This window comes from Mixia osmundae (assembly GCF_000708205.1).
Source record: "Mixia osmundae IAM 14324 unplaced genomic scaffold scaffold_13, whole genome shotgun sequence".
Taxonomy (NCBI): domain Eukaryota; kingdom Fungi; phylum Basidiomycota; class Mixiomycetes; order Mixiales; family Mixiaceae; genus Mixia; species Mixia osmundae.
This window is the reverse complement of record NW_014575551.1, coordinates 253,444-280,323: the sequence shown is the minus strand read 5'-3', so window position 1 is coordinate 280,323 and position 26,880 is coordinate 253,444. Positions and strand designations below refer to the sequence as shown.

Genomic DNA, 26,880 nt, shown 5'->3' with positions numbered 1-26,880 from the left:
CTGATCGGAGATGTCAAAAAAGTTGACATCTCCTGCTCCGGGTGGCGTCAGTGACGCTTCCGCAGGCAGCAGGCGTCCAGCTATTGTTGGCCAGCAGGTGTGCCCCAAAGGCACGCATGTCTGACGAGAGCAAGGCAGAGGAGCCTTATGGAGACCACAAGAAGGTCGCGCAAGCACAGCCCAAGCAGAGACTGGTAGATGACGCCAAGGATCGCGAGGACCGAGTGAGACGAGATGACGGCTCAAAGTCGGACAGCCGTAGGACGAAAGGTCCCCACAAGGTGTTTGACCCGGTGACGCAAGAAGATGTCACCGTCGAGGATGCGAGCCGGTCAGATCTGCGACTGCAAGAGCGATACATCACCGAACAAGGACCCGTAGCTCACTCGGCAGACCTGAAGAGCCTGTTCACTGCCCTGCCCGACAAGAGCAGGACCAACTTACTCTACTACGAGCATCCTCCCGCTGACTGGGACCGATTGCTGCTCAAGATTCGGAACTTCCTACTGCGCTATGTCAGCGTGCTCGCGCTCGCGACGGTCATCTACACACACTTTGCCAGTTCGCGTATAGCGACGACACTCTTTCTCGGCTTTGTTGGCGCTTCAGGCTTTGTTGCCTTTACAAGGATCACGTCTAGCTATCATGATACGGTCTGGAGTACAGAGAAAGTACGCGGCAAAGCAGCACAGGAGAGCAAGGTGCCAGGTGAGTGTCAAGCTGTACTCAGGACGTGCGCGTTCATGCGCGTCAACAGAATCAACCGAATGGCTCAACAACCTAGTCTCTGGCGTGTGGCCCATTATTGACCCAGTCCGTGCAGCTTCCCCTCATTGTAGACCAACAGTCTGATCCTGCCGGACAGGTCATCTTCGAGTCGATGAGCGACGTACTCGAAGATATTCTGCAGGCCAATGTGCCGGGCATCATCAATTCTGTCAAGCTAGTCGAGATGTCGCAAGGTACAACACCGATACGGATACTCAGCATGAAGCCGTTGCCGGACAAAGACCTGGAAGAGATCACCTCGCGCCAACATCGCGAAGATCAGGACGAGGATGCGCAAGTCGGCGCGTTCAGCAATCTCGAAGTCGTCTTCTGCTACAGAGCTATTCACGATGACTCGTCGCTCGAGGCAAAGCTACGCAACATTCGAATAGCGCTGCAGTTCTTCGTGGGTGCGAAGAAGCTCGTCAGCATTCCTTTGCCAATCTGGATAGAGGTTCTCGGTATCGTCGGTCGCATGCGTATTCGGATACAAACCGTCTCTCAGGCGCCCTTTGTGCGCAACGTGACGATCACCCTCATGGGTTTACCGCGTGTCGAGATCTCTGCCATTCCAATGTCGACGTACCTGCCGAACGTGATGAATTTGCCGCTGATATCGCATTACGTAGCTTCGTGTATTGACGCAGCTATGGGCCAGTATGTCGCTCCCAAGTCGCTCACTCTGGATATCGGCGAGATGATTACGGGAGATGGCATCAAGAAGAAGCTCGAGACGTTCGGTGTGCTCATCGTCAACATCAACTGGGCAAAAGATCTGCCAAAAAGCGACACATTTGGGAGCTCCGATTCATACGTTGCCGTCGAATATAGCAAGATAGCCAAACCCATCTATTCTACTCGGATCTGCGCCGATGATACGCAACCTGTATGGCACGAAGTCGCGGTCATACCCATTTCTTCTGCTGCCGTGAAAGCCGCTGAGCGTATCAAGCTGACTTGCTATGATAGCGATCGATTCTCACCCGACGATCCTCTGGGAACGATCACGATCAATCTCGACTATCTCATGAGGCATCGAGGCAAGGTACAGCATCACGAAGATAAGCTTAACACGCCAGATGGAAAGCCATCAAATGATTGTGGCACGCTCTGCTTCGACGTGGGCTACTACGGACTGCGTCCGCTTGACTTTGGCAGACAAGGGACCGGCCAAGATCCCCGGATTCCCCAAGAACTCATTGAAAAGGAGCAAGCACTGCAAGAAGAGCAGGCAGAGACGCTCAAAAAGCCACCCATTCTGCGCACGCCGCCTGATCCGGAGTATCTCGCCGGCTTGCTGTCCGTGACGGTCGTCTCAATTGTTGGTCTACACCACAAAGCCTCAGTCGGACGCGAAACACGCCGCAGTATGAAGCCGTACGAGAAGGGCACACAGGATGAGGAGACGGAATCGCAGGATCCCGCTGCAGATGGTGCATCCGCACCCTCGGCCTACTGCAAGATTGCAATCAACGATGAACTCGTTTACAAGACTCGCAACAAGCCGTATGCTTCGCATCCTGTGTTCAATGCTGGCTGCGAGCGCTTCATACCCTCCTGGAAAGAAGGTCTCGTGCAGATTGCTGTAAGAGACAGCAAAGACAGGGAGGCCGATGCGCTGCTCGGCGTCGTTGTGATCCGGCTTCGTGACGCCTTTGAGAACGCATCTTGCTCTCAAAAATTTTATCCGATCGAGGGGGGCACAGGCTCAGGTAGGATGTGTGTTGGCTTGTTATTCCGCTCAGTCGACGTCAAGCTACCGCGGACATTCGCTGGCTGGAATGTCGGTACTGTTCGACTGCTGTCGGATCTCAAGGTGGTCGAGCCCTCAGAGGGCTACAGCCTCAGAGATTTCTCAGATGTCGCGCTACGACTGACAACCGCAAGCTCGCGCAAAGCCATCTCGAAGCGCAAGTCTACGAGCAGCGAAGATGCGATCAGCTGGAGTACAGCCGTGGAGGATCCTCCGTACCGCTTGCCGATAAAGCGGCGTAACGCGTAATTGCCACAGGCATCGATATAGATGTTTGACTGATATGATCGCGCAGGACTGCACTGGCGATTGAATTCAGAAAGCGGGGTAGTTCACTCCGACTGAGGTCGTTTGCGATCGCGACCCTGTGGCTGCATCAGTTGGAAGATAACACAGAGACAGTAGTGCGGCTACCGATCTGGAAAACGACGCACATCAAGCGCGTCATGTCGTCTATCATCGAGGGCGAGAAGAGCAATGTTCAAGTCGAGCAGATTGCGATATTGACTTTCCGGTGCGTACGAACTGAATCTTTTACGGCTTAACTCATCTGCCATGTCTTTCAGAGTTTCATTCAAGTCAGGCCTAGGTGATGTACATCATTTCTCAAAATCGGCCGAAGATGTCGACATGATGGAAGCATGGGAGGCTGCAGTCTCGGAAGGACTACGCAAGCGCAAAGGCGACTTCTACGATCATGGGCAGAATCAGCAGCCTGACGTTAGCATTCAGTCGCATGACAAGGTGGCCAAGATTGACGATACTACCGTCTCTGATCGAGCGATGGGCCAGCTACCATCTGCAAATGGCTACGAAGACGAGAGCGCAGGAGAAAATGATTCGGAAGAGGAGGAAGTCAGTGACCATGGTGAGGACGAGACAGACGTCCAGAAGCAGCGCAAGACACAACACGAGGGTAAATATAAGCACAAGGTAATTCGGTCGGCCGATTGGATGGCCCAATCTGTCAAAACGTCTTCGCATCAGCTCAAGCACGCATTCTCACTACACGCTAAGGAACCGGATGTAGAGACCGAGATCTGATCAGGTGTAGTCTGTACAATGTTATACACGACATTATGCATCTGCCATCGCCACACTTGTATCTGCTTGTGCTTCTGCAGGCCCGTCTTGTTCCGTTGGCATGCTTGGGACTGCCTCTGTCGCAGGCACTGGTGCTGGCGTGGTGGATGGCTTGCCGTTGCTGTCACCGTTCGCATGTGACTGCCTGTCCTTTCTCGGACCTACCCCTTGGCCCTCGTCATCAGAATCCTCAAATTCGTTGTCCTTTTCGACCATGGCGTCCATAAGCCGTTCTGCTCAAGCATCAGCTCGAAACGTTGCACGTAGCTTCGCACGTACGCGGTTTCCTTTCTTCAGGATCGTCCAGATCCTCGTCGACATCATCGTCTAAGTCTATCGGCATCGTCGGCGTTGCTGGTATCTGTATCAGCCAGTGTAATCAGCAGGAGCGTATTGCCTCACAATGACTTTGCACAGAGGGCGCATGAGCTGTGTGCCTCAGGTTCTCAAACACTTGCGCCTTGATCTTCTCAAGATATTCTCGCGTGTTGAGATCTTCCATATTTGTCGCGGGCACATCTAGCCTGTAGGTTGGGCCAAAGTACTCGTAGTATTCGTTCATCGGTATCTCTGCAAGACGTTGTCAGTTCATGCACGATCCGACGGTGATGCCTCATACCAGAGCCGAGTTCCATGCCTGCTGCTAGCCCGGTTTCGTATGCCCATGCTCGGCTAACGTTGCGGATGGTATAGCCGCCGCCGCCCAAGAGGAGTAAAGGCAAGCCAAAGCTCTTGATGAAGGAAACGCAATTAGCATGACCTCGCATCGACAGATTGAAGGAGCCTAGTCGGTCTCCGGAAAGCGAGTCGGAACCGCATTGAAGTACGACGGCCGACGGCCGATAAAACTCCATTATCTTCGAGATGACCTGATACGCGCGGATGAGTCTTGTGCGATAGGTTACGGAATCGACCTACAGGCTCAAAGACGCTGCGGTAGTTCTCGTCTGTAATGCCGTCCCGTAACGGGAAATTCACGGAGTAGTGCTTCCCTTTGCCGTGTCCGATATCCTGCTCGATCTCAGTTGCGTTCGGTCTAGAGATGCAGACCACGCACCCTTAGCTCGCCCGTGCCTGGAAAGAATTCTCCGAATTTGTGGAAGCTGCACGTCATGACTCTATCGGTGGTATAGAAAGCTTCCTCGACGCCGTCGCCGTGGTGTACGTCAATGTCGACATAAAGTACACGCGAGTGATACCGCAAGAGCTCTAATATGCCCAGCACGATGTCTGTACGTGCTTGAGCTTGTCGAATAACGCAGGCAAGCGAGCAGCCTACCGTTGATATAGCAAAACCCGCTCGCTTCTGCTTTCTTTGCGTGATGGAGTCCGCCAGCCCAATTGATGGCAATGTCGCATTTGTCGCGTGAGAGCCGTGCAGCCCCCTCTGAGGATCGCATCATGAGCACGCTAGCAAGCAAGAGGAGAGTCCGCGCGCACCCATAGAGCCGCCTGCGGAGATGGAGCAATATTCAAACAAACCGTCGAACACGGGGCAGTCATCGCCGACATTGACTGTCCTATGCGATCAGTGTGATACTGAATCTGATAGCCACGCGTGAACCGACACTTTGCTTGCTCGCGTGCATAGGCCTCCATGTTGTCTGGCGTTATCCTTGCGAGTAGCTCGACATACTCATCCGTGTGAAACTGGGCCATCTCTTTGCGTGTCGCCGGCTTGGCGCGCTGTCATTCGCAGGACTACTTCAGCGTGCATGTATTGACAGGTGAGGGGGCACGTACAAAGATCTCCATGCGCTTGTAGAGTCCATAATTCATGGTGAGCGAGTGCGTCATCTTTATCCTGCGGCCAAGAAGTGCCACACTTCAGCGGAGTCGATGCGGCCGATAAGCATCGGTGGCTGACCGATGAGGCTTCATGGGATGACCGCTGCCGTAGTGATGATTGGCGATGTCAGAGTCGAAAAAGTAGCACTAAAGACAGCAAGCAAGCCAGAGAGCAATCATGAGTGTCACGCCGAATGAGCTCGCAAAGGTGCGCACGACTCGTTTGCGCTCGCCGGGCAGAGCTGTCATGACGCCGGCCATGCTGGCGAGCGTCTGTCGTAGGCAAAGGTCGTCTTGTTGGCGGCACCGCTGTCGTTGCGGACAGGCGCGCGTTAGCAAAGTGGCGTGCAGGCCTTGACGGTAAGGACGAGCTCAGCGGCTGCTCGACAGACAGCGAACACGGTCTAGACAGCACGAGAGATGCTATAGAGAGTGCATCCGCATAGCTAGACAAACGTGCGCGCTTAGCAACGACAGAGAGCGACGGCCTCAAGCACGCCAATTGGGCGCCCATGTCGTCGCAAAAGAAGCGTTCCCTGGCGACGGGACAGCCGGCATGGCTACTACAGAAGTACGCAGAGAACCAGATTGGTCAGTCTCTTGAGCGCGCAGAGATGTCAAAGTACGTGGGTAACGCGAGGTTGGCAGCCTTGGCATCGATACCGATAATCCTAATCTTAGCGGCTAATGTCATCCAGCCTCCGAAGTACCAGCTCAAGATGTTGCACGCCTTACATTCGCCCGCCCATCCTTCGATGCACGTCGACTCTTGGCCCGGAAAATTCCTCATCATCTCCTACCTCGACCCGCTCTCGCGCGACAGCCAACTATGCTACAAAGGACCCGATGACGCCTATATCGTCGTCTTCTGGGTCCTCATATGGACAGTAGCCAGAGAGGTCCTCATGAGGTACTTTTGGTATCCTCTCGGACGCGCTTGGGGCATCAAAAAGCAAGGCGACATCATGAGATTCGCCGAGCAGGGCTGGAGCTTGGCCTACTATACCGTCTTCTGGCTCATGGGCGCCGTACGTTGCTTCCCCATTCTCGCTGTTACATGTGACGCTAAGCTCAACGCGCACAGCATATAATGGCAACTTCACCTTACTCGCCATACCCAGACTTTGACCTTTCGAGAATGTGGAGAGGCTATCCTTTCATCACGATCTCTGCGCACAGCAAGTGGTACTATCTCGTACAGACCGCCTTCATCATCCAGCAGCTCATCGTGCTCAATATCGAGAAGAAGCGGAAAGATTTCACTCAGATGCTCAGTCATCATATCATCACCATCGCTCTCGTCGTGGCGAGCTACACGACCAACAACACGCCTATCGGCACAGCAATACTGTCTGTCATGGACTTTACAGATATCGTCCTGCCAGTATGCTTCAACTTTTGCCCTCGGAATCACGGACTGATTCGCAATGCAGGCTGCCAAGATGCTAAAGTACATGGGCCTGACGACAGCGTGCGATGCTGCATTCGGACTCTTCATCGTCTCCTGGATCATCACACGGCATGTCCTCTTCGGCATACTTCTCTACTCCGTCATCGTCGACGTACCGAGGTATACGCCTTACATCTGGGAACCGGCGAGGGGCCTGTTCCTCGATTACTGGAGTCACCATCTCTTCATCTTAGCGCTCGGTGCTCTGCAGTTCATCATACTGCTGTGGCTCTTCATGATTCTCAGAGTGCTCTACAAAATTCTGACAGGCGCCAACGCGGAGGATGTCCGGAGTGACTCCGAGTACGTCAGCTACATTGTCTATCTGTCGCTGCTGACTTTAGTACCTTCAATAGAGACGACGATATGCAACCAGAAGAGGCAGAGCCGCTGGTCGCTACAAACGGACAGACCAATGGGCTGGCTCACGCGGTAGCCAAAGACGTCAAAAAGCGGCAATAGCCAGGTGCTCGTTGTAGCTAGTCGGACCTCGAAGGTAGACGAGGTAATGCAACCCATGTTGTAAAATGGACGCGAGGTCAAGGACAAGAAGCTGCATTGGTCTCATTGCGGCCGTTGAGCGTCCATGGCAGCAAATTGCTGCGGAGCTAGCCCACCTGTGATTGTCGGATCAGTCGGCGTACTCCACAGAGCTGTCACAAGCTCACCTGGCGGTCCTTGATAGATGAACGGCTGCCCTTGCGGCTGCACAGGAGGCCCTCTTCCGCCTTTTGAGTACCGATCAGCCCTACCCAAGCATGAATCGTGAAAGAGCTTACGAGGCACCGGACTCATCGCAGGCGTATACATGGCCGGGCCGGGCGAGCCCATCGCTACTTGTGGGACGAATTGCATTGGCCCGAAATGCTGCTGAGGCATGAAATGCATCTGAGGCGGCAAGTGTTGCATCTGAGGCGGAGCACCGGATGCGAAGCGCTGGAACTGTGGCGGATAGTGCTGGTACACCGGGAAGCCAGGTCCAGGCATTGGCTGCATGAGCGGAGTCGGCATACTGTCGCCATCTGCAGAGTTTGCTTGAGAAGGCCCTTGGCTCGCATACGGCAAAGCTGGCAAAAATTGCCGATAAGGCTTGCCGGAATACTCCCAAGCTGGAGGAGTGTTGCGCGCTTCTGCAGGCGGACCAGCTTTGAAAGGATGGAAGTCTTCCTTGACATAGATTGGCTTGGTCTTTTTGATTGGCTTGTTGCCGAAAAATGGATCGGAGGGTGGCAGCACAGCAGGTTTACGCAGGGGCGACTTGTTCAGTGCAGAGGTACTTGCGCCGGGCGTGAAGACAGCAGCATTGGCATTGGGCCTGAAAGCAGGCGCTTTTGGATTGATCTTGCTCGTCGAGGTCGCCGGTGCGGGAGTCAAAGATGGCGAGGGCGCCTTGACGGTTGCAGGCTGTACCGCGCCAGGGCTAGCTGCGCGTGCAATCGCGCTGGTGCTCGCCGAGGCAGGAAGGCCACCAGCAGCAGCTGACCGTGCAGCAGCAGCCTTGGCAGGATTAAAGGGTGGTATGGGCGGCACAATGCTGTAGCGAGAAATTGAAGGTGGAGGTCGAGGTGCAGACGAGCTCGTCGGCCTGGCTTCGAGCGTCGCTCGTAGCGGTGTGACGGAGTCGTTAGGACTGACTGCAGTACTCGAAGGCATCGGACGATCTGAGGCTTTTGGCGACTTGCCAACGAGCGGCGCTAGTTCAGCTGGGAAGGGCGTACGCAATTTGAAGCCAGTGCTGAACTCGCGTAGTTCGGCAATCTGGATCTCCTTCACTTTCTTAGCTTGAGCATCTTTCTTGCGCTGCATCCGCTCCTTTTCACTGCCGACAAATTCCCTGAATTGATCACGGACGATTGTCTCCGATACGCTGCTCGGCTCGCGAGTTGCCCCGGAGTCTCGCATGGCGCCAACGTGCTGCATCAGCGCTAGACTGGCCGCACTGTTCGACATGCCAGGAGTCGGCAGAGGCGTCTTACTGACAGACGGTGAGACGGACGGGCTCTCTCTCGCGGCGGGCGGTCCTGCTGCAGCAGACGCTTTCCGAGCAGAAGGTGGAATGTAAGCATTCGGCCCACGTATGACGCCACTGTACTTGTCCTCCTCATCGAGGGCGTCGCCTTGCGTGACGACGTTGCGCTCCTCCTGCACATGCGCATTCGACGATGTAGATGAGAGGATGTCCTGCGCGAGCCTAGCTGCACGGCGCTCCTTGTCTTTGAAATCCTTGCCGGAGCGATCGAGCTTGGTCGTGTAGATCTCTTCATCAAAGTCGGTCTTTGCGCCAAACAGCTTCTCGTTCACCTCGAACTGGTCCCATTTGCCTTTTGTCGGCGACAGGAGTGCAGCAGATTCGAGTGAGCCGTCCTCGTCGCCCGCGCCCGACCACTTTTGGAGTGCTCTCCCATCGCCTGCCGAAGTAGGCGTGCCGGAGATGTCCGCATCTGTTCTGAAGCTGTCCCCGTTGGCAGCACCAGTGGGAAAGGCAGCTGCACTGATGGCATGCAAGTCGACGGGCGCGGCTGCCTTGAGATCGACGAGGTCGGAAGCAGCGATAGAAAGCAATGACTTCATGGTCTCTTGCGAGCCGGCCTCGACGCTGTGTGCTCGTGTGAGGACGACGGTGAGCTCGCCAGAGTCCATGGTCGTGGAAGCGCTGAGGATGCCCTCATATGCCACGCCAGAGGGAATTGTCGCCACGACGCGGGATCCCTAGCGGGACGCGTTCTCAGCCAGGTGTGCGAGCACGACGAGCGAGTCGACTTACAATGAGCGCTTTGACAATAAAGTCGAGACGATCTGCCATGATGCCCAGTGCTGCCGGTGTGGGACCCAATGAGGCGAGTGGAGCGCTTCCGTTTTGAGCGGGACCAGTAGCGCCTTGCGGGTTCGACCTGTTCTCTTGCTTTGGCTGCATGGACACACTTGGCGACTTCGCCCTCTGACTGCCCTGGCCGGAGTTTGACGGCCCGTTCCACTTGTTCCTGTCACTTGTACCTCATCAGTCTCGAACACGCGAAAGGCCAAGGCGAGACTTGCGTTGCCGTGCCGTTTGAGCTCGCCGTGCCAGGCTGGGCTGCAGACGCTTGCCGCTGTTGTGCTGGCTGCTGAGTCTGATTGGAGGCTTTGCGCCAGTTGCTTGGAGGCTTGGCCGTGTTGCCGCCGCTTTCGCTCGCCAGCCTGGCTTGACCCGACGATGGACCAAAGTGGCCCATCTGGCCCGATGTCACGGCTACACCGAGCTGAGCTTGTGCCTGTCGAGGCGGTCTCTCCATGCTGCTGATGGTCCGTTGGTGCTTCAGCTACAGAGGGACACGTCTGTAAGCTCGGCTAAGCCTCTGTGGCTGCTCACTCGCCGAGGCAGTCAAGCACGGCCCTTTGACGGCGACTTTCGCAGGCTGCTGTGAGTGTCCTGCCAGCTGCAGCCCGTCTGACCGAGAGCAGCCCTTGGGACTTGAGGACGAGTACGGGGTCGTCGTCGGGTTCGACTAAGACGCGAAGGGCGAGTGGGTGGCGTCATCTATCATGCCAAAGAAGGTACATGTGCAATGGCTAGGGATCATGTCTGGGTTGTGTCATGCTACGATGCACGGCTACTCAGCACTGCGTCAACCAGACCTTGCGCGAAGGAGTCCTTGGCCTTTGCGGATATGGGCTGATCTGCAAAGTAGGCGAGCAAGAGCTGCTTGCTGATCCAAGGATTCTGCAAAGTCGACGCGTTGCCCTGCGCAATCTCACCATCAGTCCTGAGCCTCACAATGTGTCTGGAGAAGCGGACCTCATACTCGACGAGAAGAGCACCGTCTGTGCCTCGTCTGATGAGGAGTAACTCATTTCCCTTGGCAATCTTGCCCACTGGGAAGAGGCTCTTGAGCTCGTTGAGACTTGCGCTGACATTGTCGGCTGTCGCTTCGTCGATCCGGCCACTTCGCTCGGCTAATTTGAGGCGTGCTTGGATGCTTCGGAAGAAGCCATCGCGCATGTGCGAACCGTCGGTGTTGCGCTTTTGGGTTCGCGTTAGCTGCGCAAGTGCATCAAATGGTCTGGAGACTGACCGTGGGCACGATCCGTACGACAAAATCGACAGGTTCGTCCAACAGCGAAGCAATGAGCGCTTCACCCTCGAGCGCATTGATGTCTCTTGAGGGCCGCACGATCGTGTCCTTACCGAACGAAGGCTCAGAAAAGCCTTGCAGCTTGCTGAGGTTGCGGAGTAGACGCTCTTCAGCATACAGGCCGGCGGTATAGACGCGAACTGATAGGAAGGATACTGTCCGAACACCCTGTCTTGCCTGACTGATGAGCTACCACCCGACCGCTGTTGCAAAGCATCTTGCCAATCCGACGAGCACGAGCGGCGATGCAGGCTGTATGCTCTTTGGCTCGAGCGAGAGCGGAAATGCAAGCGAGGTATCCGGATCGATGCGAGTCTTTGGCGCTGCTGACGCTGAGCCTGCCGGTTCAGGCGTGAAGTCTGCACGGGCGGCATGCATCCAGTCCTCGCGGAAGGACCATGCGAGTCCCACGCAAGTCGCCAGGACGCCATAGCCAAAGATTTGCGTCACCCGACGTAATCGGAGCTCATCTCGCCTGTCGGGTCTCGGTTTTGCTGCTGTATGCTGCGCTCGCCGTGCGCGAGGAAGCAGTCGGGAGCTCGTTCGCAGGTCATTGTAGACACGTCGAGACCGAAGCTGGCATAGACACCGGACCGTTGACATTGCGCGAACGACCGGCTGCCCACTCGATCGCGCGCGCGTCGAAGCCTAGAGGAATGCTGAGCGGCGGTCTGTACAACAAGTACACGTTACGCATAGCAGATACAGAGTCAACCTGCTGCAGTGATACCCGCTGCAGCGTCGAGATCGTCGAGATAAGTGTCCTCTATCATGCCAAATTCGTCTTCAAAGACATCGCCATTGGCCATTGGCGCGTCTTCTGCTTCTGCTGCTTGTACGGCCGCTTCGTCTTGTCTTGCTTGCTGTCGTGCTTTGACATCGGACAGATCCCATAATGAGATGTGTTGGGTATCTTGTTCGAAAGGCTGAGCCATCTGTCGTAGGAAGTTCTTCGACATCACTGGCATTCAGAACAAAATCAGTCAGGCGTTTGCACGGTGGGAATGGCTAGCGTACCGAGGGCCATGTCGGTCGACAAGTTTGAAGCGGTATCGGTGATGTAGTGGTTGATCCATTTGGGTAGCTTCGCGCGTTTGTCGGCTTTGGCAAAGCGGCGATCGGCAAACACCATCAAGCCGTAGTCTGTCTTTCCTCGCAATACTCTGCCCACGCATTGTGCAGCGTGTCGCATGGCATCAAATGTCAAGTAATCGTTCTCGCGGATCCCTGCAGATAGACATCAGCCTCGCGAACATCAGAGGAGCGTAGACTGACTGTGCTCATCGCGCAAGAATTCTAAGCGCGCTTTGAGGATTCTGCTTTCCGTGTACTGATACGGTATGCCGAACATAATGACACAGCGACCATAGTGATGATCAAAGCTGCAAACGCCGTCAGATACAAAGTGTAGGCGATGTGGGAAAGCAACCCACTCGATGCCTTCGGAAACCTTGCCCCGCGCGACGGAAAGCAAGACGGCGCCTCGTCCGTTGTCGCATGCTCGCCTGTAATTTTCCAATGCAACGCTGGTCTCGGCAGCATCCGGCGTCTCGACGAAGATGAGCTTGTGTTTCCAGGCTTCGTTGAGAATACCCATGTCATGCCAAGCTGCCACAATAGACTCCATGTAGAGGTAGCTGGGAAAGAAGCAAACCATGCCATCTGGCACCGCTTTGGCATACTCGATGAGGATGGTACCGAAGTTACGAACGACGGCGGGATCATTTCGTACTTCGAAGCGAGAGGAGATATTGACTTGATCGCTGCCACGTGTTATGACGAGCGGCAGGAAACAGTTGCGAGTGAGTGTCATAGCATAGGATTCCTGTACCGTCGCTGTGAATTGTAGCATCTTAGGGTACATTTCGAGCGGTGAGATCGTTCCCGAAGTGATGACGACGCTACTGAATCGGTCAAAGACTGGCTTGATGGCTAAAGAAGCATCTAGGCAGCTGTAGGAGCCACAGCTATATTAGTGTTGATAGACAGCGCATCTGATCCGCACGGACCACAAATGGAAGATAGGATTAGGTACTGTGGCATTTTCGGTCTCGAAGGGCTCGAGAATGAGCAGAAAGCCTTTGTCGTAGGTCGCGACTAGCGTGGCGAACGAGGCGACCTTTGAGAGCGCAGAGAATTCGTCGATGCGAGTGAGCTCCAGTGTTCTCACTAGCGATGTCAACCGCTCGGCGCAAAACCTGCGCATCAGCTTCCATATATCAGATGTCAATCTAATCTGTTGACATCGACATGCCTGAGCGGTTTCTTCTCGATAAAGGTGATGTCTTTGAGATGCTGCAGAAAGGATGCTGGCTTTTCTGCAACGACGTGCAGCACCCGCATTCTTGTCTTGAGATATTCCACAAAACGCGCCAGAAAGGCGACGAAATGCTCGGCTCGGCGAATATTGCCCGGCACCGCTTCGTTCAAGATATCATCAGGCAAGACTGATGTCACGTTTCAGCACCTTGCGGCAGAGAGCGAAACAAGCTCACCAGGATTGCCCATGAAGGCGTTCTCGTCCTGATCCGCCTCTGCGCCTTGCAGACCTTCTACCAGCCGCGCATACTCGTCTTGTAGCTTGGTCGCGTCTGTTTGCCGGATTCTGCGGGCAGAGACATGCTCAGCGTCTGAAGAAGCATAAAGATTGGTTTGCATGCTCTTTGATCTTGTCTGTCAGTGCAGTAACGCTACGCGCGGCAGAGTCGAGCATAGGTCGCGTTAGGTCGATACTGAGGGACTCGATACAAACGTTGTCTGAATTCGCTGTCAGCCTACCTTGGTCATGCCGAAACGGCGCTTGCCTATGTTATGTGCTTCGTCAAAGACGACGATCGCGTCTTTTGACATTTCCTTGGAGACTTGCTCTGCTACTTTCGGATCGAGCAAGTAGTGAAACGAGTAGATGACCACACTGGCGTGTACCAACTGCATAGTGCAGCCTCAGACTGACGTTCAAAGTCAACAAGTGCAAGCTTGCCATTCGTCTGACAGCGAAATAAGGACATATGCCCTGCTGTTCGCCATAGGCTTTCACATCTTCGAGCGTATAGACGGCAGGCGGCAATTGCGTGCCGGGCTCGAGTTGACCGAGGTTCTGTCCCGCCGGTTGAGCGCTCGCGCCACGAAGCGAACATTGAACTCACCTCGTGAAATTCGCATAGCTCTACAGAGCCAGGATCTGCGCGGCCTTTCTCGCACACCCATGCTGACGTCAAGTCTCTGCACTTTGCATCGGCTACTTTGCCTTTCTTCTCTCTCGATATCGTTGGATGTATACAGAGATTCTTGCGGGAGCTGAGGCCGAGGGCCATGAAGCCATCGTCATTACAACCCGCTGCCCGCCGATACTCCATGAGCCTCTTGAGCTCCGCCAGGGCCTTCTCAATCTCCGGTACAGTACGCGAGCAGTAGACCAGCTTCCGGCGTTCGGGGTAGTGCTGCTGGTAGGCCACGATGAGTGACAGAAGCGAGACCGTCTTGCCCGTCCCAGAGGGCATCTCGAGCACACAGTTGCCCCCTGCATCGAGCGTTCGCTTGAGATCGCACACGTAGGCATACTGCTCTGTCAGAGGTGCTGCAGCATGAGCTCACGAACGGTCCCAATGCAATCGAGACTGGCCAGGATAGATGCGATCGTAGGGGAAGATGACAGGGAGCTGGTCGATGAAAAACTTCATATGTTGCTGTGCCCGGGGGACACGACAACTTGTATAGAGATGAGAGATCGCCCCTGGCAGTCGAGTGGGCGCTCGCTTGAAGCGCCTCAAGGCCTCGAGCTCCGGCGCTTGACGAACGCTGGCTCAATCGCTAACGCGTCAATACTAACGGCCGACAGTGTCGCCAAATTTTGCTGCAAGCGTCGTCGTCTGTCAGGCCATGGCGAAGCAGCGAGTCAAGTCAAGAAGCCAGCCGAAGCCGCAGAACATCGCCGCACAGTCATTATCGAATGCCGACGCCGGTCAGAGCAGTACAAGCACGTGGACGAGTTTTTGCCCATTTGCTGTCGAGCAAGATGGTGCTCCTGCGACTCTGTTCGCTCAGCTCAGTACAGTGCTGAACAGCCAGACCGTCAAAGTATGGGATACTACGACGAGTCGGATAATAGCTCGCTGGTCTGCAGACAGCGCGGCACAGCGAATTGCCTGTCTCGCATGGGTTCTGCTCGCCTCTTCATACTCGGCCACGAGCTCTTCTACCCAGGTAGACGAGCAGACGATCAACGGCACAAGCGCCAACGCGAGCAAGAGTAAGAAGAGAAGGAAGTCATCCAGTGCAAGCACAAGTGCTGCAGTCAGCCAGGAACCGATAAAACGCGCCTCACTGCTTGCGCTCGGCTTTGCCAATGGCTCGATAGGCTTGTTCGATCCGGGCACGGCGAGTATCGTGCAAACGCTGTCTCATCCGAGCTCGGACCGCGCCTTCCTTGCGTTGTGTTCTACGGAGTCTGCTAAAGGTGTCGAACGCGCGCTATGGACCGTATCGACCGATGGCAAGATGAGATTGTGGCAATTGCCCCTGCTCGCGCATCACGATGGAGGGCTCGTATCAGAATCGAGTCTGCCGGCAGCTTTAGCTACAGCAGAGCATCTCCAGCTGGCTGCAAGGGTAGAGTCCTCGAGCGCCGTCATGAGCTTTTCCCTCCTCGTCGCATCACACGATGTGCATATCTTCGACGCAGAGCTATCGGCCGAACAAGATACCCCCGTCGATGGCGTCAGCTCGCCTGCGACGCTCACTCTGAAGGCGATAGGTCATTGTACAGGTCACGCTGCGCCGATCACCGCGATGAACTGGGCTAGCACGGCGACAATGGCCCGATTTCTCACTGCGGCAGAAGGCGATCGCTCCGTCTGTCTATGGAGCCTCCCAGCTTATCAGGCGCACCTCACTGCGACTCTCGCTCTCGATTCAGATGCCTGCTTCGCTCGTCTAGTTGAGACGCCGGCAGCAGTACCCACTTTGATTGCGTTGGATGTACAAGGCACACTCTCGCTTGCACTCGTCTCGGATGAGCCTCCTGCTGCTGAAGCATCCAAGACGAAAAAGCGCAAATCGACAGTGTCTGTTCTGCCCATAGCTGCGCAGATCACGTCAGATGTCCCTGGCGATCTCATCATCGGCTTCCAGCCGAGCGCGAGCGGTTGTGTCGTACTGGCGCGAGGTCAAGCCAAGCCTTCGTTTGAGTCAATTGTGAGCATCACTTCTGCTCTATCGATGGCGTGCTTACATGGTGTAGGACTATGCCGATACGGACGGTTCCATCAAATCGCACATTGAGCTAGCGAAATCTCCTCGCAGAACCAACGGACTGCTTACCGCTCAAGATGAGGACACTGAGGCAAGCTTCTCCTCGTCATGATGACCGCATATGCTGATGTGACGTGTGTTGCTGCAGATGTCACTGCCTCAACGATACAGCGAGACAAACAGCTCGACAGTTCAGAGCGCCTTGCCTACCTCTGGGCCCCAGCCTGCCGATCCGGCGCAGGAGCTCGATACAGATTTGACGGAAGCGACGCTCGAGCAACGTCTCAAATCCCTCGCCGTACCATCCGTCGAGCCTGATGCCGAGCCATCAACACGACGCAAAACGAAAGCAGAATTGCTCGGCGCAAAGCCAGGCTCGCACAAACGCAACGGCATACCCACAGAAACGATCACAGGTCTACGGCCCGCAGCAACTCTGACACAGAACCTCTTGCAAGCGCTCAATTCGGCAGACGATCGCTTACTTGAAGACTGTCTGAGCTTCGTCGAGCCTCGACTGATCCGAGAGACAGCCAAGCGTTTGCCTACTCATGCTGTTCTGCCCCTCGTCAATGCTCTCGTCGATCGTCTCGCCAAGGGTCGCAAAGGCAGAGGAGCAGGAGCCAGTGCTGCTCATCCCACACGAGGCAAAGCGCTCGTCGAGTGGCTTCGTGGCCTTCTCGTCGTCCATGTTGGCTACCTTGTCACCGTGCGTCCTTTGTCTGCATGCGCGTACCGGGCTGACTTGACTCACAGATACCCTCGCTCGTACATCGACTGGCAGATCTGCATGCGGCGCTGAGCACTCGTCTATCGTTGCACGACCGTCTGCTTGCACTCAACGGACGTCTCGAGCTCGTAGTCTCTCAGATCGATCTTAGACAAGACAACCTCAATGCCTATCTGCGCAAGGGTGCAGAGTCCTCAGCCGCCGACGCTAACAATGCAGGAGTCCGTTATGTCGAGGGCGAGAGCAGCGAAGAAGAAGGCGAAGACGATGGCGAGAGCTCGATTGACCTTGGCGAAGACGATGACGAGGACGAGGAGGGTAGCATAGAAGATATCGTCATGTCTGCTCGACAGGCCAGTGAGGACGAAGATGATACTGGATTGGAGGGAGGTGCGAACGATTACGAAGAGGATGAAGGCGATGATGAAGGCGATCTACTCGAGCGATTGGCTGAGCTGAGCGAAGCAGAGGACGAAGACGCGTCGGCAAGCGAGTCAGAGGGCGATGAGGAGATGAGTGTCGACGGTTTCGACGTCGACGATGGTCAGGCTTCCTCAGAGGAAGACAGCGAGTGACCGCAAAAGAGCATGTCTGGCACGTCGCTCTCGCAACTTGCAGCCCTACATTGTACTGCAGACTTTTTGCAATCGTTCTGCGCATTTGTACAACATGGATCGTGGTTTCTAGTCTCCGAATATCTTCCGTACCCGCTTCAGCACACTGTCCTTCGATGGATCTGCGGGGCCACCATGAATGGATGATCGACCAGAAGGAGCAGCAGGCTCACCAAATGCATGCGTTTTGCTGGGTATCTCGAGCACTGCTGGAAATGCGGCAGTGTGACCGTCGACGAGCGGCCTTATCTGCTCGGCGATCTATCGGTGCACACTCGTCAGCCTGATCAGAGGGGCAGCTGAGACGGGTCAAGCTGACATGCTGGTTGATGAGCAGGATAGCGATATCCTCTCGTGAGGTGTACTCTTCAAAGGCGGACTCTATCGTCGAGCTCGTCGTCTCTGTCGCCGAGGGTGAGACGGATGACAGGCACACCAAAGAATGTGACGTACTCGAGTCTACGATCAGAAAGTTCTTCTTGCCCTTGTCATTGATATGACCCGTACCGGCCAATAGCACGCCCGTGATGGTGTCCTATCCCAAGAGCCGTCAGCTTGGCAAGCCTGCAGCGTGTGATGGTGCTCGCCTCATCGCCTATGGTCGCAATGAAGACACGATCCTTCGAGGCCATCCTCGTTGGAGCTCAGACGCTCAAGCTCAAGCGCTCAATGCGACGCGCGACTGATCAACTTTGCTCAAGAAACAGAAGCTGCTGAATTCCAAGGATAGCACCGTATGACGTCTGCGTTTTGCTTGCAATCGAGCACATAATGTATCACATACGCACTGATCGCGAGCCGTGCTAGCACAAGCAGGCTTTAGGCTTTATACGCCATGATCGTGAGCAAAGTAGACAGCCAGTGTATCGTCATTCGCAGTCAGCAAGACCGCGCTTGGCAGATAGATCTGAGCTGGGCTCGCATATCGCTCGTCGTGTCGATGTGCCGCTCGTCGTGACATACTGATCTTCTTGTCGGACTGAGTGCCTCTTGCAGACTGCTCAGAGGGCCTACAGCCGACGGCAGGCATGCATGCTCCAAGTCCCATCAGGCATCATTGGCTCGATCTCAATCGCAGTAGTTTATCGTAGTCGGCGCCGGCATAAGCACGAGAAAGCAAGAGCAACCTGACGTCGTTGACTTGTATGATGGATCACCCTCTCAAGCAGAGGCAGTGTCATGGGCGCCTCAGATCCTGGCTTGCTCGCTTCTTGTGATGGCGTGCCTCTCGCCTAGTACGAGAGCGAGTGCGCATGAAGTGGTCTACCGTCGACGATCATTCTCAGGCAGGCAGATCACGACTGTACAGCTCGCTTCGAGTTCTTCTCATCGATTACGCTGTGCTGCCGTGAGTCGACTAGCTTCGACTGTGGAGTTGAAGCGGGATTGGGCGAGTGCGAATATTGCCCCACTCGGCTCGCGGCTCGCTGTTGCGCGATGACTGCCAACGCGTGAACGACTCAGGAGCTCAGATGAAGACACAAGCTTGCTAAGCGTACACGCGTACACGGCGGCAAGCCCTCGTCATCATGCGTCAAAGCTGAAGCACCCAGCCAGCAAGAGAACCGATTTCCTTGCTCGCCCGAGCTCAAGCCTCGGCCCCCTCTCGCAAATTATCAGTTGATGCGCTTGCGAGTGACTGGGCGTCTTGCCTCATATTCCATAGCGTGTCCGAGGTATCAAACGCCACTCCGTCAGCCTGCTGCAGTTCGCAATAGCCCCCGAGTGTCGGCATCAGCTGCGACGTACTTTGCATCTTCACGGTCGTTCGCCCTGGCAGAGGTGCCCCCTTCCATAGAGAGGCCTGCGAGGACGCTGCAAATGGTGGAGAGCTCGCCCTCGATCTCGTTAGACCAGCATGAGCAGATCCTATTGGATCAACTCGACAAGTTCTGTACGCTGCTACGGACGCAAAGATCCGACCTGCCACCGATTGAGCTCAGGGTCGCTGGCGGCTGGGTGCGAGACAAGGCAAGTAGAGATTCGCCCAGACTTGCAAAGGCATCTACTCAGGCTGCAAGGATTCGTTCGCGCAGTTGCTGGGCCTGCCCTCGTCAGATCTCGACATCTCAACCTCATCTGTGACGGGCTTCCAATTCGCACAGCTCTTCATCGAGTACTTGCATAGCCTACCTCGAACAGATGCAACCGGCTCAAAGCCACCCACGATTGCCAAGATTGAAGCCAATCCCGATCAATCCAAGCATCTCGAGACTGCCAAGACGACGCTCTACGGTCTCGAGATTGATTTCGTCCAGCTCAGAAGTGAGGAGTATGGCAGTGCGAGCAGGATACCGTCCGAAGTCGTATTCGGTACGCCGCTACAGGATGCACTCAGGCGCGACATCACCATCAACACGCTCTTCTACAACGTTCATACAAGACAAGTGGAAGATCATACCGGCAAAGTGCGCACTGTAAGACTGTGTCAGCATTGATTACTCATACCGATCATAGGGCCTCGATGATCTACGAGCTGGGCGTATAAGAACCCCGCTCGAGCCCAGTCAGACTTTCATGGACGATCCGCTACGGGTCTTGCGTTGCGTGCGATTCGGCAGTCGGTTTGGCTACACGCTCGATCCTAGTATCGTCGCAGCAGTCAAGACTGAGACGATCAGAGAAGCTGTACGCACGCGAGTGAGCAAGGAACGAGTAGGCATAGAGCTCGACAAGATGCTCAAGGCTGCCGAACCTCTTCATGCCTTCGAGATCATGGACCAGCTCGACCTCTTGCCTGTCATCTTCTCCTTCCCCCGAGAGCTCGCCATCACGGTCAATGAGCTCGAGAACGTATCCGTCCTTGCAGCAGCGCGTTATCTGAGACAGGTGCTTGAGCAGCCAGGACCTCAACGGAGACTGCTAGAGACGATTCGAAGTGATTCAATTGCTCTGAAAAAACTCTGGCTCGCTATCAGTCTGATCCCCTTCCGCCATAGCTCATTTCAAGAGAAGAACAAAACGGTTGCGCTCGTTGATCGTGCCATCGGCTATTGCCTCAAGGTGGGTCTATGTCCTGATCCGATGCAGATGCATCTCATGGCCACGCAGTTGGGGAACGATGACAGGTCTTGGGAGGTCGCCATCTTTGCGGCCGTCGCTGCAATGCAGCGGCTCAGCCGAGATCCGAATGAAGACGATACAAGTGAGCGCGTACGTCTTGGTGAGTGCGAATGTGGCCCTATTCTGTCGCGCTAAGCGTGAACCAGGCACGACGCTCCGCGAATATACACACCCTAGATCAAGGACAATGCCCGATTGGCGTACAGCTCTTCTACTCGCCGACGTGATCAACTGTGCGACAGGTACAATCCGCTCTATTCGGGAGCTTGCGAATACTGAGATGGCGATGCCAGACCCACCGCAAGACACAGCATGGATCGCTCGTCTTGCAGGACGCGTTGAGGCTCTTCATCTGGATGGAGATGCGTACGCAAAGCCATTGCTCGACGTACGCCGCTGTGATAGTGCACGAATGCCAGTATGCTGACGTTTGGGTCTCAGGGCAAGCAGATCTGCGAAGCGCTCGGGATCAAGCCGTCGAAATCAATCGGGGCATTGCTGAACCAAGTGGTGGCGTGGCAACTCGACCATCCTGGTGCTACAACTGATGAATGCCGACGATGGCTCGTTTCAGCACATGCTGACGGGTCTCTCAATGTCGAAGGGCCACTTGTTGTACCTCTGAAGCGGCCAAAGACTTGAACGATATCGAGCAATGTTGCGACGCGTGCTTCACTTGCTATTGCTCGACCCTGCTAAGCAAAGCATAGCTTGGCAGCCTAGATGGCGCTCGAGCTCGTTCGGGGACCAGTATGAACTCTCTGAGCAATATCAAGCGGTTGAGGAGTAGCTCGGACGACGGCAGCGAGTCGTCTCGGGCATCATCAACTTTCAAGAGATCTGCCTCACAGGAATTAGGGAGCATCCACCCTGGCACCTCTACTGGTCGGACGCCCATTGTCACCTCGCCCGGCTCCCCAGAAAGCAGTCTCCTGGGCGAGACAGATCATCTGTCCATAGAGCCGACCGCTTACGCCTCGTACATTGCGACCGCTCCCTCCTTGCAAGGACAGCTCTCTGGTACTTCAAGCTACACGCCCTCAGTCTATACAAGCCTGGACGGAGACGACAGTCCTGCACAGCACATCATGGGCGACGTGCCCGTACCACCCACCATAAGCGCTTCACGTCCTCTTGCCCGCGCGCCAGCAGGCGTTACTCTGCCCTCTGGGCCAGAGCAAGTAAGACTCATCAATCAGCTCAAGAATGGCACATCTCTCGTGCTTGGCGATGCTTGGTATCTCGTTGCGACGCCTTGGTATAAAACTTGGCAGGCGCATAGCTCAGGAGAAGCGAGCGAGGAGAAAGGAGATGAGGACTGGCAGATGGTCGCTGCCGGACCAGACGGGCCGGGTCCTATCACCAATGCCTCGCTTAGCCTCGACGCACGAGGTCGCCTTGAAGGTACTCCGGAGGAGGAAGTCGACTATATACCATTGCCTGAGCGCGCCTGGCAGTTACTCCTTGATTGGTGAGTGCTGCACGTGCCCCTTTTTGCTCTGCTCAATGTGCTTGCGTCTCCCTCCAGGTATGGACTGCGAGATTACGAGATCAAACGCTCCGTCATCTCAACGAGGACCTTGCCGGGAAACGAGCAGCTCGAATGCATACCGCCCTCGATCATCCTATACCTGATCAGAGACGCCGGTACCTACATCTACGCCGAGGCGGGTGACTCTGGCCGCTCTCTCTCTGCGGCTTCGACCGTTCAGACTCTTGTCGACTTTGCACGACGCGCTTACAGCCTATCTGCGACGCAGAAATTACGTTTCTGGCGCTTGTTGCCTGACAGCGCCCGGTCAAGCGCAGCTTCGCTTGCGACACTTATGACCGGTGCCGAGCTTGTCGGTGACGGTCTCGATGGCGTGCTCGAGCCTGAAGAAAACCTTTTGAACGCGACATTGGCTGAACGCTGGACGCCACTGGCTGTCGAAGTAGCGCACGACAATGGGGCGTGGGTTCTGCCTACAGACTCGGAAGGCGTGCTGCAGCTTGCCAGCTCGTTGCCTACATCGCAACCCGTCCTCGCAGGCTCACGAGGCTTCTTCAGTACTTCGGCATTTCCCACTTCGTCTGGTCCGACGGCAAGTACGAGTCAGATCAATTCTCTTGTGGCCAAGAGAAATACACACGGTATGACGTCTTCGCGCGATTCCTCGCCTGCAGGCACGGAAGAGAAGCTCGGTATCACCGCCAGACTGCTTCGAAGTCATGCAGCTAGCACAGGTCGTTCGAGAGGCCTCACTGGTCTCGGGAATTTAGGCAATACATGCTTCGTAAGTCTCTTGGATATATGCGTAACCTTCGCTGATAAGATGCCCGAACTCTCAGATGAACAGCGCATTGCAATGCTTGAGCAACACGCCGGAGCTGCAACGTTACTTTACTTGTTCGTCCGTTCGCTTGCTTCGTGCCTTAGCTGACATAACGGTCCGCAGCTGGCGCATACAAAAGCGAACTGAATCCAGACAATCCCTTGGGCATGAACGGAGAGGTTGCAGAGGCTTTTGGTCAGCTGATGCAGCGTATCTGGACTGGCGGGTCAAACTCGTACACACCACGCGAGTTCAAAGCAATGATTGGCCGATTCCGGCCCGTCTTCCTAGGCTGGCAACAGCAAGATTCGCAAGAGCTGCTCGCTTTCCTTCTTGACGGCTTACACGAGGACCTTAACAGGATCAAAAAGAAGCCTTACGTCGAGCAACCTGACTGGACTGGGGGCGATGACGAAGAGCTGATGAACTTGGCAAAGACGTCTTGGGATCAGTATAAATCGCGCAATGATAGCATCATCGTCGATCTCTTTCAAGGACAGTACACAAGCAAGGTTGTATGCCCCGATTGCGCCAAGGTCTCCATCACTTTCGATCCGTTCATGTATTTGACGCTTCAGCTGCCAAGTAAGACTTGGATTGGACATGTCTACTTCGTCCCGATGGACCCTGCAAAGCCGCTGCTCAAGTTCATGATCAATATGCCTGGCACGACGACCATAAGTCAAATCAAAGCTTACATCGCTGCTCGGACTGGCATCGATGCACGCAAGATGATGTCTGTGGAGGTCTACAACAGGCGATTCTTCAAATGGTGGTCAGATGACGAAGTGATCAATGACATCAAGGTTGCCACCGATTCTGTCATGTTCTTTGAGATTCCCGTTCGCTGCTTGCAGCAAACGGCGGCTCCTTACAGCCGCAGGTCTTCACTGATTTTCGAGAACGATGATTATGCGATACTGCCGGTAGCGCATCGGAGACCAAGCAGTCGTCGAACTGGTCGAATGTACAAAAAGGCCGAGAATGACCTGTTCGGCTTGCCATTCGTGGCGGCTTTCAAAAAGAGCGAGATGCCTAGCATTGACCAGATCTCCGACTATCTGCTCAAACAGTACGCCCGACAGAATCAGAGACAGAACGTCTCTCAACACGATCCAGATCAGACAGCACACGCAGATACGCAGCAGACATCGTTGACAGATAAGCCAGGAGAACAAACCGCGCCACGCCCTCGATTTACGCTTCTGGTCCCGCAAGAAACGGCAGATCGCCCTCCCACAGATGCTTCAGCGCTTGAAACTGCGCTCGTCAGCCTGGAGGCTCGAATAGACCGCGAAAGCAGGCCGCAAAAGGCTGCTGGCATCATTCCCGGCGCGTTCGAGCAGGAGGATGACAGCGAACTCAACGCACGGTATGCGACAGATGACGCTGCGACTGCGAGTCCGGCTACAGACGCTGCTGGTCAGGGACCGACAATTGTTCGCACCGGTGACCACTTACTAGTCGATTGGGACGATGAGGCATATGATGCATACTTTGGCGATGCACCGACGCCTAATTTGTCCGAAACAGCGCAACTGAATGCGCTCTTTACCGTCTATCAGGAGCCAGAATCGGGAGATGCGGACAGCAAGACGGGTCTCACGATTGATAAATGTCTCAAGGACTTCACGCGAGCAGAGCAACTCACTGAAGACAATGCCTGGTACTGCAGCCGGTGCAAGAAACATCAGCAAGCAGAGAAAAAGATCGATTTGTGGAAGACACCAGATGTGCTTGTCATCCATCTCAAGCGATTCAGTAACGTTCGCTATTCTCGAGACAAGATCACCGACTTTGTCGACTTTCCAATCGAGGGTCTTGACCTTGAGCAACATGTACTGGGTCGCAAGACAGCCGAGCGACTTAGAGCAGAGAAGGGTGCCGACTATGCGATAGACGAAGCGCTCGACGAGCCCTTGCTCTACGACCTCTTTGCTGTCGACAATCATTACGGCGGTATGGGCGGTGGGCACTATACCGCATATGCACAGAACGTCGAAGATGGCAAATGGTACAATTATGACGATGTAAGCAACGATCTCGGCTTGATAATACGTCGGCTGACATGCTGTGCGCTTGATAGTCGCATGTATCACCCGTCGGTGCAGCAAATGCTGTCAAGGTCCGCAGCCCTTGTTAAGCTTCAGCTTTACAAAAGCTGACTGACATTGGTTCATATAGACGCAAGCTGCATATTTGCTTTTCTATCGTAGAAGAACACACCGCATCATCGGCGGAAAGTCGATCGACGTCGTCAATTCAGCCATTCACTCTCGCGATGTATCGCAAAACGGCAGTCGAGCGCCGTCATCTGCGGGTGATCTCGAGATGGACGATGAGCCAGTCCGCCGCTCAGGCTACCGTGCTCGAGCTTGGGGTCCGATAGACACGCCGCCGTCGCCAGTCTCACCGGGTTCGAACGCATCTCACGAGGTCGAGATCGGATCAGACAAGGAGAGCGAGACAGGACTGCGCTTACAGTTCATGCCGCCAGACGATGATATGGAAACTTCAGAGGTTCATCTGACGTGACGTCGCTCGTGCACGCTCGCAAGAGAACGCAGAGAAGTACGGGCTGTAAATGGAGAGCTGCCATAGAGACTATGCATGTGATATTACAACTTCAATTTACTACTCTTGGGTGAGCTTGGCGGGGTTATAGCACGAAGCTCCTTCTCTGCGGCTACATGCTTGAGCTTGGCTTCTACGCCTTGCGACTTGCGCATTGCCAGTGAGATGCTCTGCTCGGATCGACGACGACGATGGGCAGGTCTTGCTGCGACGCTACTCGGACTTTTGAGCGCAGAGCTTGATGCTTTGGAAAGAGTCGCAGCGTTGCCAGCCCTGGCCGTAGGCGTAGATAATACCAGACTGGGCATCAATACGCCTACTTGAGATACTGTGCGCACGTTCGCTTTGCGCCGCTTCGGGCGACTCTGTCCAGCGAAAAAGCGAATGTACAGAAACGTCTCTGCTGCACCGATGAAGACACTAGCGAACCCAGCCAGGCAGAGCTTCTGGATGGGCGTCCAGACCGTGCCTACTGCGCCCGTTGCCCACCAGGCTGCGAAGCCGACGGCGATCATGGAGGCGAGGACGTTGATGACTGCAGAGACTTCACGCTGAGACTGCCGCCATTCTGCTGCAAGGGTGCCTTCGTGTGGCCTGATCCTTCGCTTGCCGAAGAGATCGTACGACGGTGTCAGTGAGGCCAGATCGACATGGGCAGCATCGTCAGATGCGGCCGAGGATCGTCGCGATACGCTGCGGAGAGGTGAGGTGGCGGAGGACACCATCTTGGCGTAACTTGCGTATTCCTGCTTCAGAGAAATCTCTGCGAGGATCTTTTCCAACTCAGACGACTGGCCATAGTCAATCTTTAGCACGAGTGAGCGTTCACGAGCGAGATGGCTCACCCGTTCCTGACGGACAGGTGGGTCAACGTAGACTGACGCGCCGCGTAGTAACTCGCTGAGAAGCAGATGCTGCGGTTCTAGATGACCAGAACGACAAGTCCATTGCCATCCTGAGCGGGCGGTCTGATCGTGCAAGCTTCTAGCGTCCCCTGGCTCGACAAGGACGAGCTGATCTCTCGCCCAACGTGCCACGTCATGTAGTATAATGGATTCGATCCATTCGACATTCGTGGTGTCATCTGCCGCGGCGCCAGCGATAGGCATAGGTGATCGCAAGGGAGATGTGAGCTTGCTGCTCGGCGCATGATCTTGAGCTTCGTAGAAGTCGGCAGAGGCGTCGAGATAGTACTCTATCCTTTCGATCACCTCATTCGGTATTGCAGCGTGTTTGGACGACGAGGAGCCAGCCAGACTCGTTGTAGACTTGCGCTCGTTGTACTGCGCGAGTGTCGTGAGGAGCGCAAGTCGATCTCGGACCTCTGCTGTCAGTACAAGCCGAACCATTGGACAGCCAGCGACGACGCCTTTGGTCCCC

At 55.2% G+C, this 26,880-nt stretch overlaps 9 protein-coding genes across 9 annotated transcripts; 4 read left to right on the top strand and 5 right to left on the bottom strand.

The window, feature by feature from the left end:
• Positions 1-89: 89 nt before the first annotated feature.
• L969DRAFT_79738 (uncharacterized protein) lies at positions 90-3,565 on the top strand (the record flags this gene model as incomplete). Its single annotated transcript, XM_014709801.1, has 5 exons — positions 90-708; positions 758-813; positions 866-2,766; positions 2,817-3,035; positions 3,088-3,565. The coding sequence occupies exons 1-5, from the start codon at positions 117-119 to the stop codon at positions 3,563-3,565; spliced, it is 3,246 nt and encodes a 1,081-aa protein (XP_014565287.1). The 5' UTR covers positions 90-116.
• Positions 3,566-3,598: 33 nt separating this feature from the next.
• L969DRAFT_54680 (uncharacterized protein) lies at positions 3,599-5,653 on the bottom strand (the record flags this gene model as incomplete). Its single annotated transcript, XM_014709800.1, has 12 exons — positions 3,599-3,837; positions 3,884-3,958; positions 4,007-4,174; positions 4,224-4,473; positions 4,523-4,615; positions 4,662-4,834; positions 4,884-4,991; positions 5,045-5,119; positions 5,173-5,290; positions 5,348-5,408; positions 5,472-5,539; positions 5,609-5,653. The coding sequence occupies 12 exons, from the start codon at positions 5,651-5,653 to the stop codon at positions 3,599-3,601; spliced, it is 1,473 nt and encodes a 490-aa protein (XP_014565286.1).
• A 251-nt stretch (positions 5,654-5,904) lies between these two features.
• Positions 5,905-7,304, top strand: L969DRAFT_20119 (uncharacterized protein; the record flags this gene model as incomplete). Its single annotated transcript, XM_014709674.1, has 4 exons — positions 5,905-6,420; positions 6,477-6,776; positions 6,826-7,145; positions 7,199-7,304. 4 exons carry the CDS (start codon positions 5,905-5,907, stop codon positions 7,302-7,304), a joined length of 1,242 nt encoding a protein of 413 aa, XP_014565160.1.
• Positions 7,305-7,406: 102 nt separating this feature from the next.
• L969DRAFT_54397 (uncharacterized protein) lies at positions 7,407-11,557 on the bottom strand (the record flags this gene model as incomplete). The annotated part of the gene is given in 11 exon segments (XM_014709799.1): positions 7,407-7,459; positions 7,511-7,570; positions 7,622-9,551; positions 9,607-9,816; positions 9,875-10,141; positions 10,156-10,157; positions 10,192-10,269; positions 10,437-10,563; positions 10,618-10,842; positions 10,895-11,131; positions 11,186-11,557. 11 exon segments carry the CDS (start codon positions 11,555-11,557, stop codon positions 7,407-7,409), a joined length of 3,561 nt encoding a protein of 1,186 aa, XP_014565285.1.
• A 107-nt stretch (positions 11,558-11,664) lies between these two features.
• L969DRAFT_97120 (uncharacterized protein) lies at positions 11,665-14,634 on the bottom strand (the record flags this gene model as incomplete). Its single annotated transcript, XM_014709798.1, has 12 exons — positions 11,665-11,915; positions 11,972-12,181; positions 12,230-12,336; positions 12,388-12,906; positions 12,964-13,152; positions 13,209-13,401; positions 13,450-13,559; positions 13,615-13,711; positions 13,759-13,882; positions 13,935-14,051; positions 14,101-14,519; positions 14,577-14,634. The coding sequence occupies 12 exons, from the start codon at positions 14,632-14,634 to the stop codon at positions 11,665-11,667; spliced, it is 2,394 nt and encodes a 797-aa protein (XP_014565284.1).
• Positions 14,635-14,833: 199 nt separating this feature from the next.
• L969DRAFT_97119 (uncharacterized protein) lies at positions 14,834-17,509 on the top strand (the record flags this gene model as incomplete). Its single annotated transcript, XM_014709797.1, has 4 exons — positions 14,834-16,147; positions 16,194-16,295; positions 16,353-16,913; positions 16,961-17,509. 4 exons carry the CDS (start codon positions 14,834-14,836, stop codon positions 17,507-17,509), a joined length of 2,526 nt encoding a protein of 841 aa, XP_014565283.1.
• Positions 17,510-17,563: 54 nt separating this feature from the next.
• On the bottom strand, positions 17,564-18,277 carry L969DRAFT_251950 (uncharacterized protein). The gene is made up of 4 exons (XM_014709796.1): positions 18,136-18,277; positions 18,002-18,083; positions 17,868-17,950; positions 17,564-17,809 (listed from the first exon to the last, which is right to left on the bottom strand). The coding sequence occupies exons 1-4, from the start codon at positions 18,178-18,180 to the stop codon at positions 17,618-17,620; spliced, it is 402 nt and encodes a 133-aa protein (XP_014565282.1). The 5' UTR covers positions 18,181-18,277; the 3' UTR covers positions 17,564-17,617.
• A 106-nt stretch (positions 18,278-18,383) lies between these two features.
• Positions 18,384-25,956, top strand: L969DRAFT_79723 (uncharacterized protein; the record flags this gene model as incomplete). The annotated part of the gene is made up of 15 exons (XM_014709795.1): positions 18,384-18,482; positions 18,630-18,896; positions 19,067-19,523; positions 19,562-19,956; positions 20,006-20,551; positions 20,600-20,711; positions 20,758-20,853; positions 20,905-20,999; positions 21,053-21,226; positions 21,322-22,082; positions 22,140-22,887; positions 22,943-23,000; positions 23,050-24,956; positions 25,013-25,051; positions 25,111-25,956. 15 exons carry the CDS (start codon positions 18,384-18,386, stop codon positions 25,459-25,461), a joined length of 6,105 nt encoding a protein of 2,034 aa, XP_014565281.1. The 3' UTR covers positions 25,462-25,956.
• L969DRAFT_26453 (uncharacterized protein) lies at positions 25,545-26,880 on the bottom strand (the record flags this gene model as incomplete). Its single annotated transcript, XM_014709681.1, has 2 exons — positions 26,346-26,880; positions 25,545-26,291 (listed from the first exon to the last, which is right to left on the bottom strand). The coding sequence occupies exons 1-2, from the start codon at positions 26,847-26,849 to the stop codon at positions 25,545-25,547; spliced, it is 1,251 nt and encodes a 416-aa protein (XP_014565167.1). The 5' UTR covers positions 26,850-26,880.